Below are 13,947 nucleotides of genomic sequence, written 5' to 3'. Positions count from 1 at the left end.
TTAGAAATAAACTTAAGACTTATGGATAGCATCAATAATTGGCATCTTTTTATTGTTGAGAACATGAGATGATGGTTCACAAAACAATTTTGTTTTATAGCCGCTGTTACCATTCTGACAAGGTCAGAGGTCTATCTTGAGCTATTATCCTATCATCCTCACTAATTTTAGAACCAACAGTCAAGAAAGAAGCATTCTTTACCAAAGTCACATTATTTTAATAAACATTTAATTACTAATGCAACATCTTAAAAGTTGTCAAAAAATTTTAAGTCTCATGTATATAATTTCAGTATAAAGGAACAATAATGGACATTAATAGGCTTAGTGAAATTTACCATTAGATGTTCAGACATCCTCAGTTTGGAACAATTTATCCCCTTTTAAAGATAATCCTCCTCAATGTATCACAATTTATAAGTATAGTTAACAGCTTCATTATATGAATAAGCAAAATAAATGGATGTACTTTACTGTTGTCAACATTTATTTCATATTTTTAAGAATGGTTTCAGCTTCAAATACTTCAAGTATTTGGTTTGGAAACTATAGTTAAACAAGTATACTCCTGTGCATTTCATTAAATTTATTAGTACATTCTGTTTATTCTTTATTAACTTGAAAAGAATCAAAATTTATTTGCCCAGAACTCTAAAACTATTTCTAATTCCTGATTGCATTTTTCTCTTAATGCAGGAAGTTTTGCTGGAGTTGCTAGAACAATGTGTGGATGGCTTATGGAAAGCAGAACGTTATGAAGTAATCTCTGAGATTTCCAAGTTGATTATTCCAATTTATGAGAAACGTCGTGAGTTTGAGGTAGGTAATTTAAACATTTGCGTCATTGCTTATTTGTTGTTGAATTGTGAGAGCTCTTTATATTTTCTGGATACTAAACCTTTATCAGATCTGTGATTTAATATTTTATTTTGGTATTGGAAAAGATAACAATATAGCTATGTTACTGCCACTCCACTATGTGACCTCTGAAGAATAGACGGTTAATTATATTATGACATTTGTACTTTATCATAGAATATAAATACTTAGTGTATCATTTTTATATATTTGTCCAGCTGGAAAATTTTAATCCTTAAAAATGCTGTTCAATCCTTGGAATCCTACCTTATGTTTATGTAAATTTTCCAATTGAAAATATAAATTTAAATTTAGATTATACCAGTGGTTCTCAAACCCATGGTTTTCTCTAGCCATCTCCCCACTTCCCTTCAGAGAGTAAAACAAAAATATCAATGTTGTCTTCATTAAACCTTCACTTTAAAAAGCTATTGAATTTCCATGTTGCCCCAGAAGAGGCATGGACTTGATTCTATTCTTTGCAATTCCATGGGAGAGACTAAAGGTATTAGCAGATAACAATGTGGGAGGTAATAAGGCACTAGTAGTAGCCCTATAATGAGGAGTTTTTTCCAGTTTAGTTTGCCAGATAAAACTGTTAATAAAGAGTAGTTAATAAAGATAATAGTATAACAAATAGCTATTGTCACAAGCACTGAACAGGATTTTTTTATATTTGAATCTCTGAGTCCACATCATAATTTCTAACTGTACTGTGCTTGGAAGGGTTGATTTAGGATTCGAGTCATTTTTTTTTTTTTTAAGCAAAGCAATTTATACTTAAATATAGCAGATAATTACAAAAATATAAAACAGGTCATCTTTAATTGTCGAAGTTTCCAAGAGTGAAAACACAGGTACTTAATGTCATCTGAATAGTGTTTTAATCTCTGCTCCATACTGACTGATCAAACTCACTTTTTCTTCCTAAGTTCTGTTTTTCTTATTCTGCCATACTTTTGGTGTACATGGGACATACCTGAAAAATCATAGTGGAATTCAAGTGATTATATTAATAAGCAAGGGTTAAGTAAATAAATCTAGGTCATATAGGTGGCAAAGAGTAGCCTGTGAGACAAGAATGGGCATTACCCCTCCTAATAAATCATTACATCCTAAAAACCTTTGTAAAAGGTTTCAGAATACCCACTTTCTTACTCTTAGGTTAAAGATCAAGCTATTAGAAACCCACAGAGCATTTTACTACTCCAACAACTAACAGGGAAGAAAGGAAACTATATCTTCCCTACACATTAAAGGAAATGATATTTTCTGTAGGGAAACTACTCTTATTTCCTTGTAGGAGTGTAAGGTTCTGTATAGATCCCCTAGCATTGCGCATGAGATGAATTAATTGTTTCTAGGATGCCAATATATAATATTTCAGTGTATCTTTATGGGATGGGCTGAAAAGTGTCAGAAGTAGCCATAAAGGTAAGGAAAATTTCCCTCAGATTGAGCTCAGCTGCAGGAAATAATATGAATAGAATATCAGAGAAAGAACTTCTACTTCCGTGCTCCCTTTTTTTTTATTGAGAACAAATTCACATAACATAAAATTAACCATTTTAAAGTGCACAATTTAGTAGCATTTAGTTCATTCATGCGCCCCACCACCTCTCGCTAATTTTTAAATGTTTTCATCAACCCATACCCATTATCACTCTCCACCCCACCCACCATCCCCTGGTAACCATCAACCTGCTTTCTGTCTTTATGAATTTGCCTATTCTGGATATGTCATAAAAATGGATTAATAGAAAATGCGGCCTTTTGTGTCTGGCTTTTTTCACTTAGTATAATGTTTACAGGTTCATCCAACTTGTAGCATGTATCAGAACTTCATTCCTTTTTATGGCTGGATGATATTCCATTGTATATATGTACCACATCTTTATCCATTCATGCATTGATAGACATTTAGGTTGTTTCCACGTCTTGGATGTTATAAATAGTGCTGCAGTGAACATGGGGTACTTTTTTTTTTTAAATTAGTGTTTTTGTATTCTTCAAGTAAACAGCCAGAAGTGGGATTGCTGGATCAGTTGGTAGTTCTCCTTTTAATATTTTGAGTAATCGCCATACCATTTTCCATAGCGGCTACACCAGTTTACATTCCCACTAACAGTGCACAGGAGTTCCCTTTTCTCCAGATCCTTGCCGACATTATTTCTTGTCTTGATAATAGCCATTCTAACAGGTATGAGGTGATACTTCATTGTGGTTTTGATTTGCATTTTCCTGATAATTAGTGATGTTAAGAATCTTTTCATGTACCTATTGATTTGCACATTTTTAAATTTGGGTTTTTCTTTTTGTTCTTGAATTGTAAGCGTTCTTAATATTTTCTGGATATGAAACCTTTATCAAATCTATAATTTGCAAATATTTTCTCCCATTCTCTAGGTTGTCATTTCATATTCTTGATAATGTTCTTTACACATGTGTCTCCCCATTTCTGGGCATGCAGAAGAATATATTCTTTGAAAACATCTGTGAGGCTTATACTATTACTTATTTTTGTATCTGCATTTTGTTTTCATCTCCAAAAGTTCTTACATTAATTTTTTATTTGCTCTCCACCTATGGGCTCGAGGAAAGCATTTTGCTTCTGTTTCAGTTAAAATAACTCAGACATATAGAAAATAATAGAGATATAGTATTTTTAAAGTCTATGTTACCATTGAGATAATGAATAAAGCATGATACTTAGAAGCACAGTGTTATTTGGCCGTTTTTAGCTCTACCCTTAGACCAAAAGTTGTTGAGGACTGTTGTCTAATTGTGACAATAGGGGAGGGGAATGTGAATGACCCCACCAAAACCATTTTGAAAAGGAAATATTGTTACTTTTTTCCCCTGTGCATTTATCATAAAGACATTTAATAATTAACCAATAGACAATGCTAATTTGTATGTTCTCATTTTTCAGAAACTTACTCAAGTTTATAGAACTCTTCATGGAGCTTACACAAAAATTCTGGAGGTTATGCACACAAAAAAAAGACTGTTAGGCACTTTCTTCAGAGTTGCTTTTTATGGCCAAGTAAGTATACTTTAGTTCATAAAGTTCTTTTTCTTTTTAAACATTCACCTTTGAATTATTAGATTACTATAGCAGCAGTTACTGGTTCTAGGATTCTGTCTAGAGTGCCTATCACAACAGCAGGAAGCCTCTTTTGTAAGTGTAAAGTCCACTGGTTCTCATCTAAATCCATTAGGGCAGAGTACAATGTAGAAGATATGAATTTTTCCCTCACTTTCATTTTCTGTTAAGCTTCTACAAGTATATAGCATCTAGTGGTACAAGCTTTCAAATTAAAAAAAAAAGATAAGTATAATGAGAAAAATCTAGTGTGGAAATCTTCAGGCCAACAATATGTTCATATGACTGTGAGTCTGAAAATTCTTGTTTATTTGAAGTTAAAAGGGGTATATATGGATGTGGCTTTTAGTGCTATTATTTAAAATGCATTTCAAATGCATTAGTACTGCTGTGTAGTAGATTTTCTTTAAAAGCTGTTTGCTCATGCTATTTATAAATTATTGTATGTTTAACTTTCAACAGTCTTTTTTTGAAGAAGAGGATGGAAAGGAGTACATCTACAAAGAGCCAAAGCTCACTGGCCTCTCAGAGATTTCCCTGAGACTTGTTAAACTCTATGGGGAAAAATTTGGTACAGAGAATGTCAAAATAATTCAGGATTCAGACAAGGTAATTATACCCTGCATTGTGAAATCATTATTTGTTAATTCCAAGCATGATGCATTGCTCCTGACTTTTTCCTTTTATTAGCTGGTGGAGGAGAAGCATGGAAATATAGAGCCTTTCCAGATAGTGAAAGAAAGAACAGGGACTTTGGAGTCAGAGAATAGGATTCAAATCTCTATTCTCTGTCACTTGCTAGCAGTGTTATCATGGGGGAAGTTACTTAACTTCTCTGTGCCTTATTTCTTCTCATCAGTTAAATGGAGATAATAATACTGCCTTCCTAATGGAGTTGTTATATGGATTAGGTGAGCTAATATATGGAAAGCAATTAGAGTTCCTGGTATGTAAAAAATATTCACTAATGATAATAGAAACCAGCATGCTTAATAAGGGTTATTATGAATGGTGTTGTTCATCATGATTCTCAGTTTCATACTTTATGATTAAAATCATCTTGGGACACATGTTTTTCTAAGGTACCCTTAGTTCAGTAGTTACATTTGCCACGACGTGGAGAGATGCCTTGGGCCTTGCTCTAAAGGTTATCTATTCCAGCAAGAGAGGCCTTTTCTTGGGAAATGCATAGTTCCCTATAGACAGAATTTCAGGAAAGCAAAATAAGAATACCTAACTGTTCTTAGTCACCACGGGAGTGCCCAAGATGAGAGCCGATATTTAAGGTAGAAAGGATCTATACAATTAGGATATGTAGGCCACAGCGATATATACTAAGTGACTCTGATGTGCATAGTGCTATACAACGCACTTAACAGCTAGTAGGCAGCATTGCCAGAAAAGCCCATTCACTTTGGAGACTTCCCTACATTTCTTAGAGATGGTTTTATCTTGAACATATATACCGCAGACACTTAAAAATAGATTTGCTGGTAGATCCAGAATTCATTTATTTTTGGCAAAACCTCTCTACTTCTTTCCTTTTCAGTTTTACTATTTTGTGTTGTTTTACTGAATCAAGACAACAGAAGATTTTATCTCATTGTAGCAGATAGTCTAAGGCTGGTTGCCACACTACTGATACTATAAATGGAAAGTTAATGGAAAGCCAGGCTTTGCTGAAGAACATACAGTTTTCTACTTTATTCTGCCTCTGAAAACCTGGCCAACATGTGCTAGTGACAAACTACCATCAGGCGGCTGGACTCCTGACATAATTTGTATGCACAATATTTTAGTCATTCCCCATAGGCAACAGACATAATAAGTAGTTGCTACTTTTAACATCCTTGTTTTATTCTTAATGTGTGAAAGTAAAATTAAAAACACTCTTTACCTTGCCAAATAACAAAATCTGCTTAAGAATACCAACAATGTAAAGAGCAATTTGGTAATATATTCCAATATTTTAAACTGTATGTGTTCTTGAACCAAACAGTTTCACATTTAAGACTTAATCTTGTAGCTGTACACACATAATAGATGTATGTTTAAAGGTACTTATTGCTGCAGAGTTTATATAGAAAAAACCTGAAAGAAATCTAGCTTTGCATGTGGCTGAAGAAGTGGTGGTGTTACCCATATTATAATCGATATAGTAACCTAGATGTTAAAAAATTGAGGTAGGTTAATATTAATAATTATAAATCTACCAAGATATATTATTAAGGGGAAAAGATGAGTTGTGAGTAGTATGGGTAGGATGATCACGCTTGTGTAAAAACTGATATTCACATACTCACTTGTATATGCTTAGGAAATTTATGGAATAAGACATACAAAATTGTTAACCATGGTTACCTAAGGAGAGGGACTAGAGTCTTACATGGGAAGAAAGAAATCTCTTAACTTTTCATATATATCCTTGTGTACTCTTTGAATGACTTACCATATACATATTTTACTTTTATAAAGTTAAAACCAAGCTTGACCTTTTTTTTTTCTTTTTTAATTTCCCTTGTATGTTTTCTTAGCCAGATAATTACCTCACCTATCTCCTGAGTGTTCACTGGAGAAATCTAGCTTTTTAATAGGAGAGAAAAGAGGGTTAAGGTTTCTGGAGATAGGCTTTTAGGTTTTATGTTTGAGCAAGTAAAATGGATTTGGAGAAGTTAGAAGATGCTAAGAAACTTTCTATCCCCTGTCTGTCCTCTTGTATATAAGGAGAAACAGAAAGGTTATAGGAACTGTCTTTTAAGAGGTTTTCGTTGTTTTTGTTTGTTTCATTTTTTGTTTCCTAATCTAAACACAAAAATGCCTGACTATGATAACCAAGGCACAAGTCAACTTTCGTTCACTTAAACACTAAAAGAGGATCCTGGGCATCATCGGGAGTTAATGGAGAGAGTGTTGGAGGGGAGGGTGTTAGAGCCCACAGATTGAAACGCCAACAGGGACAGTTCTAGGGTTTGCCTTTGGCAGCATAGGTTCTTAAGATGGAATTTAGGCTCTTCATATGAAATGAGGTCCCCTTCCTCAATAGGATAGGATTAATGCAGTCAAAAGAACCCACTCTTATGGTGTCACACACTGCTTTGTGGATGTACAAATTGGTAAGCTTTTCTGTAGGTTAATTGGATAATATATATCAAAACCCTTAGAACCATGTAAATATTTTAACCAAACAACTTCTTTTGTAATAATTTATCTTAAGGAATGAGTCAGGAAAAAAGATACATACAATTTTTAATGCAGTGTTCATCACAGCATTATTTGCAAGAGCAAAAAGTTAGAAACCAACCCAAGAGTCTGGTAATGAGGTGCTGGTCCAATAAGTCATGCTTATCCACATAGCCATTAGAAGTCGTGTTGATGACTGCAGTATAGAACTATAATAATTATGTTTTATTGTGGTAAAATACACTTAACATTAAATTTACTATGCTAGCCACTTTTAAGTGTACAGCTCAGTGATATTAACTTCATTCATATTGTTGTACAACAATCACCACTGTCCATCTTCAGAACTCTTTTTATCTTATAAAATTATTATTTTTTAAATTTATTATTATTTATGCCTATAGCACCTGGTCTTCCTGGGCGGTCTCCCATCCAAGTACTAGCAGGCTTGACCCTGCTTAGCTTCCAAGATCAGACATTAGACTTTTTCAGGGTGGCATGGCCATAGACCATAGACCGTGGCTCCACTGGGGCACAAACCCAGGACTTTTGCATGTAAAACAGACATGCTAACCGCTACACTATGGAACCACGTCCATATCTTGTAAAATTAAAGCTTTATACCCTCAGCCCCTGGCAACCATCGTTCGACTTTGTCTCTATGATTTTGACTTCTCTAAATACCTTGTATAAGTGGAATTGTATAGTATTTGTCTATTTGTGGCAAGTTTATTTCACTTAGCATAATGTCTTCAAGGTTTATTCATGTTATAGCATATTGCAGATTATTCTTTTTTAGGGCTGACTAATATTCTGTTGTAAGTTTTTACTGATGCAGGGCAAATTTCCGCAAGTAACGGGATACCAAGCCCTGTACCGAGAGAAGACAAGGATCCTTTGGTGGAGAGTGTAGAAAGAATTCAACACATGTGCCAAAGTTAGAGTCAAAAGGAAAGTTTATTAGAAAAGGGATAACACTCCACAGAGTGTTGTCTCCTCTCAGAGACAGAGAGCCAGAGGGACAGTGCAAGAGATAGAGAGACGAGGACAGTGAGAGAGACAGAGTAAAGGCACTGAGATGGGACCCTGAGCGTTCAGAGAATTCAGTTTATATGTCATTCTTTAGTTCCCATTTCCTTTGATATGGACATACTGTGAGGAAGGGGAAGAGTATGTAGCGTGAAAAGATAAGAATGTGTAGAGTGAAAGTCCTGCTGGCGGTTCCTAGCCTTTAATCCATAGGTTCCCCATGGTTTTAGCCATAGGGAATGACTCTTGGTTCTTGTTTCCCCTTCACAGATGTGGAGAATGGGTTGTTAGCAATCCCAGCAGATATCTTCCTTTGTTCTGAAGGTGTCCTCCTGGCCTGACTGCAGGGCTGATCAGCATGTTGCAGTCTCTGATTGTGGCTTGATTAACATTTTAATTCTCTTGCCTCCTCCCTACATTATTAATACCACATTTTGCTTATTCATCCATTAGTGGACACTTGGGTTGCTTCCAGGTTTTCACTATTCTGGAGTGTGCTTTTCCAGGAACATGTGCATTGCTGCCTGATGTGGGGCTGAGGGGTTGAGTGTGGTGGGTGGCTGCCATTGTGCCAAGAGCTAAAACTTTTCAAAATTGAAATTAACCGCAATTTTCTGTCTAAGCCTTCCCCTGGAAATTCTAAGCCTTCAATAGACTCTGTAGTTCCCAAATAGTTACATCAGACAGATTCTGCCAGTATAAGTGTTGTCTAGATAGGAAGATAGATTTCTGGTGCTCTGCCATCTTCTTGGAATCCGCTCTGTAATAAATGTTTATTGAGGTGGAATTCAAATGTACAATTAACCACTTTAATGTACTTTTAAGGATTCAGATTATAAAACAATGTTCAGTATTATCTCAGTTTTGTAAATACATGTGCATAGAAAACATTGGAAGGAAATACATGAAAATGTGAATAACGGTCACTGCTGAGTGGTAGGATTACAGTTTTTATTTTCTTCCTACATTTCTGAAATCTTCAAATAGGTTTCTGTAATTTCTTTATAATCAGAAGGAAATAATCTTTAAAAAAAGAACGAAGACCTTCTCCAGGTGTCTATTCAGTTGGGAGCACAATCATAACGGCAATGTTCCTCAGTTGATCTCAAAGGAGTTCGTAACTTATCTGTATGTACCTCTTTTTCCCTTCTTTTGAATGAAATACAAAATTTTCCTATTTTATAGGTAAATGCCAAAGAGCTTGATCCAAAATACGCTCATATCCAAGTTACTTATGTGAAGCCCTACTTCGATGACAAAGAACTCACAGAAAGAAAGACCGAGTTTGAAAGAAACCATAATATCAACAAGTTTGTTTTTGAGGCTCCTTATACATTATCAGGCAAAAAGCAAGGCTGTATAGAAGAACAGTGCAAACGACGTACAGTCTTGACTAGTAAGTAGGACTTTGCATGATAACTTCTTGTTTGACTTGGTCCTTTTTGGTAAACACAAGTAGCAGCTGGCCAGCCGGAAAATGTAACTGAAGTTTTAATCATTCATTGTTCTGCTGTTCAGTCACTAGCTTGCACAAACATGGCTATGTTATAAACCATAGTCTTCCTGTCTGTAATTTGTGATTGCTCTGAGGCGTCTCATAAAGAGAATTTCTCCCTCAACCCTGAAGTAAGAAGGTACTATATGGTACCCTAAGCTATTGTCTAGAGAAAGCCTGGGGGAAAATTAAGCAGAGTGGATTTTTTCGTTAATTTGGCTGTTTGAACAAATGATTTTTTAAGATAGTAAATCAATCTTAACATTTTAATAGCTTCAAACTCATTTCCGTATGTGAAGAAGAGGATCCCTATAAACTATGAACAGCAGATTAATTTAAAGCCAATTGATGTTGCTACGGATGAAATAAAAGATAAAACTGCAGAGCTGCAAAAGCTTTGCTCTTCTGCTGATGTGGACATGATCCAGCTTCAACTTAAATTGCAGGGCTGTGTTTCAGTGCAGGTATGTTGGTTGCCAAACATGTATTAAATACTTCTTGATGTTCCACTTGCTTTCCTAAGGGCACAGAGCAAGCGTTAATTATAATTGTGTGTTATACTCTTATTGAGTACAAAAACCTGTGCAGTATATTTTTTTATTAACTGTAAGAAATTATGTTCAATTCCTATAAATTTTGTGTTATGTCAGAGGAATTTACCATAAATCCTACTTACTGTAGCCAAGCTCAATATTTACATATCAGAAATCATTAATTAACTTATTAGAATATCATCTTTGCAGATTATTTGCTCTAGTTAATCATTTTTCAAATAAACTTACAGTAAGAGTAGTAACTTTCTCAGATACAGATTTTTAATTTTTTAAAAGAGAAATGCAAAAATTACTTTCTGATTACATTCTGATAACTCATTTTTCTCCTTTTGTAATTCAGGTAAATGCTGGTCCATTAGCATATGCAAGGGCTTTCTTAAATGACAGTCAAGCCAGCAAGTATCCACCTAAGAAAGTCAGTGAGTTGAAAGACATGTTTAGGTAAGTAAGTGCTTTGCAGTTTTCAGATCAGATCTCTATTCTTTGACTACATTTTTTTTCTAAAAAGAAACCAGAATATTCACCAAATAATACCCTTCCAAAAAAGAACATTCTTTGTTCTCTGTTACAATATATAAGTGACCTCGTAATGGTACTTTAGTGAGGAAACCCGGGCTCTCTTTCTTGCTGCAGGGCATTAACAATGTCCTAGTGATCCAAGAGATTAAATATATCAATTTACTTGATTGCTTTGGATGTTGTGACACAAACAGAAGCCTGATTCATTACATGATTTCCTCCTTTGCCCAGATGACTCATGTTACAGCATTTTCAGACCATTTAGGGTAGGAATAAAGGTGGAACTGGAAGGGTTGGAGAGGCTTGCTCCTGTCCTTTGTCCTTAGTTCCACTTGGATTCTGCCAGTCTAGGGCACGTAATGGCTTGTCTTAACTAAGCATCCCGGTAACCTAAGGCATGTCTGAATGGTCTTCCATTTGAAAAAAAAAATCTGCTTAGTATATAAACAGAGTTTACATTCAGAGTAAGGGAGACAGTTGAATAAAATTGACTAAAGAGAAAGATCTTAAGTGATCCACTCATTTGCTCCCAATTTATTTCATTTACTTTTCCTATGTGTTATTAGCTGTTGCAGATTGCAGAATAACCGATAGTCATTCATTCACCAATATTTATCAGTGCCTAACATGTACAAAAAGATTCTACTAGTTGTTAAGATGAGGATACGAGACAAATGGGCCATGAGGTACTTTGTCTCCTAAGACCTATACTCTAATTATGGACATTAAACATAAACACAGTAAATAATGGAAAAATACTTTTATGAGAAATCATCAACTCTCTGTCCCCACTCTTAACCAGCCCAGGGCAGATACTTCATACCCACAGCACCAGCACTGTACTGGGTACATAGCAAGCCCCAAATAATTTATTTTGAATTAATGACTCATTATCTACAGATGCAAATTAACATTAGCACAAATTTAGGTGATATAATATCAGGCAAATGACTGAGCATGTAGGCTTCCTAGAGGGTGTATGTTTTGAATCAGGTTTTGAAGGAAGTAAGAAACCTGAGAGAAAAGAAAGAAAAGAACGGAAAAGGTATTGCAGACTTAGGAAGTGGCATTAGCAAAGGCACAGTGTGAAAATATAAAATTTTAATCTTCCTTCTAGGCAAGCCACGTGAATATCAAATTGCATGTCAGTGAGACTCTCCAAAAGTAAATAACAAAACCTTTATCTTCACTCTTCATCCACAGGAAATTCATACAGGCATGCAGCATTGCACTTGAACTAAATGAGCGGCTAATTAAAGAGGATCAAATTGAGTACCATGAAGGGCTAAAGTCAAATTTCAGAGAAATGGTGAAAGAATTGTCTGACATTATCCATGAGCAGGCAAGTATTAGGGTGGTTGAAAATGAAAACCCAATCTGGGGTTTTTAAAGTTTCACTTAGCAAAATCTATTAGCTCGAAGTACATTACCTTACCTTGAAATTACTCAGTCTGTATTTTAAAATTTGCTTATATTATTATTAATTATTTAAATGACATAATGCAAATCGAATTTGAAGCAATTATCTAGGGCAATTGCTAAAGCAATTATCAATAACAAATCATATTGTTCTTTGTGCCACAGTGCCATTTGAAGCAACTAGTTGCACAAGTCTGAGTTGATCTGTGAACATGGATGAGTCTCTCAAGAAGGGTCCTAAAGAAGTGAAATGACTGGCTCAATAGTCACATTCCTAAATGAATACCCCTATTTTGTCTGTAAGAAACTAGATACTGTCATTTAAGTGAGATACCAAGTGATGTCTAAAATTTGGGAATTGTCTTACTACCCACATAGCCTGAAAAACTTCCCATTTTCGTAAAAGATCTTACATTTTTATCTGTAACTGAGTATTGATAACAATTACAGCTAACTTAGTAAAGCACAACCTGGAAAATGTAAAAGTGAAGACCCATTCACCACTTAAAGCCAAATTATATCATTATTAAGTAATTGATGCCTTTATATACCTACTTACCTTAAAACTAGAGGACTCCTGGATTATCCTGGTAAACGTCATTCCTATCTTGGTGGTCCTGAAATTTGTGTTTACAACCACTCTGTTCATAGATTGTCACTTAAGCATTTTAATATCTTAAACACATTTGTAAAAGGTGCAGCATGATGGTCTGGTTCCTCAGTGACTGAGCCTCTTAAGCTTATTATAAAGTCTCCTTCATTTCCTTACTCAGGGAAACATCCAATGATATAAATATTTGCTTCAGAAACTCTTCAAACTCTACTCTGAATTTTTAAAAAATTAAGACGCCTTAAAAGAAATAAGGATAACTACAACCCTTTAGAGAACACATTCTTAAAGCTAGCCCCAGAAGTGAGAGCCTCATCTGTCCTGCTATCTGTATTTCAGTGATTGCTTGAAGGCACTCACTTATGTGAGACTGTCACACAAGGCTGACAGTGGTTATCATCCAAAGAATGTAGTGGAATGATGGGGAAAAGAAGCAAAGAGTTTTTCTAGGAAAACAAGAACTAGTTGACTTTAAATCAAGCTCTACCTCTGTGAACTTATTTTGTCTGCTTTTTCTAAGAAAGAGCTATGGGAAATTTAGTTACAGTTAGCCCAAGGAATTAGCTCAAGGCTGTATTAAGTGATAAGGCATCCAGTTTTCCAACCATTTTCATCTTCTCAGCATGAAGAATCCAGTCAGCCAAACTTTCATCGTCCCATCTGTTCAATGACCAGTTGCCCCAGCCTCCTACTTGCCCATTTTCTATGGCTATGAATCTTGTTGGCCTGAGGAGTCTTTACTTCTATTAGCCCACTTAGGAGTGAGTGCAAACTGTCCAAAGGCATCTTTTTGATGCTCAGTTTTCAGAAGCCCTTTTTTTATCTCCTTCTCAAAGCCTCCAAGTAATCAAAACTAAGAAGGTGGGGAACTATTCCATTTTGCCAATTATCTATCTCAAGCTTAGCCCATGAGTACAGTGGGGATATATACCTTTCTTTACCATCACTGTTATGAGGTATACATTTATCAAATAGATGGCATAATTCGTTCCTAGAAGCTGTCAAGTTTATGGGTTTCTATTTTTCATAATCCTTGGGGGGGGGGACAGCAAAAGCTCCTCCACAAAAGATATAAAATAATTGCACATTGTTTTAAGCAAATGTGTACTATATTACAATTATTTAATTTGCATGCAGCTGCATGACCTAGCCTAGCTGCATGAACTCTAAATCATTC

At 35.2% G+C, this 13,947-nt stretch overlaps 1 protein-coding gene across 1 annotated transcript in view; it reads left to right on the top strand.

Moving 5' to 3' along the window:
* The window catches only part of DOCK11 (dedicator of cytokinesis 11), a 177,019-nt gene that overhangs the window by 159,703 nt on the left and 3,369 nt on the right, over window positions 1-13,947 (top strand). The window contains 7 exon segments of the mRNA XM_039842502.1: window positions 697-819; window positions 3,791-3,904; window positions 4,427-4,573; window positions 9,359-9,569; window positions 9,942-10,132; window positions 10,563-10,663; window positions 11,945-12,083. Coding sequence (XP_039698436.1) covers window positions 697-819; window positions 3,791-3,904; window positions 4,427-4,573; window positions 9,359-9,569; window positions 9,942-10,132; window positions 10,563-10,663; window positions 11,945-12,083 — 1,026 coding nt within the window.

Source organism: Pteropus medius, unplaced genomic scaffold, assembly GCF_902729225.1.
Source record: "Pteropus medius unplaced genomic scaffold, Ma_sr-lr_union100, whole genome shotgun sequence".
Lineage (NCBI taxonomy): Eukaryota > Metazoa > Chordata > Mammalia > Chiroptera > Pteropodidae > Pteropus > Pteropus medius.
This window is presented reverse-complemented; position numbering and strand designations above follow the sequence as displayed.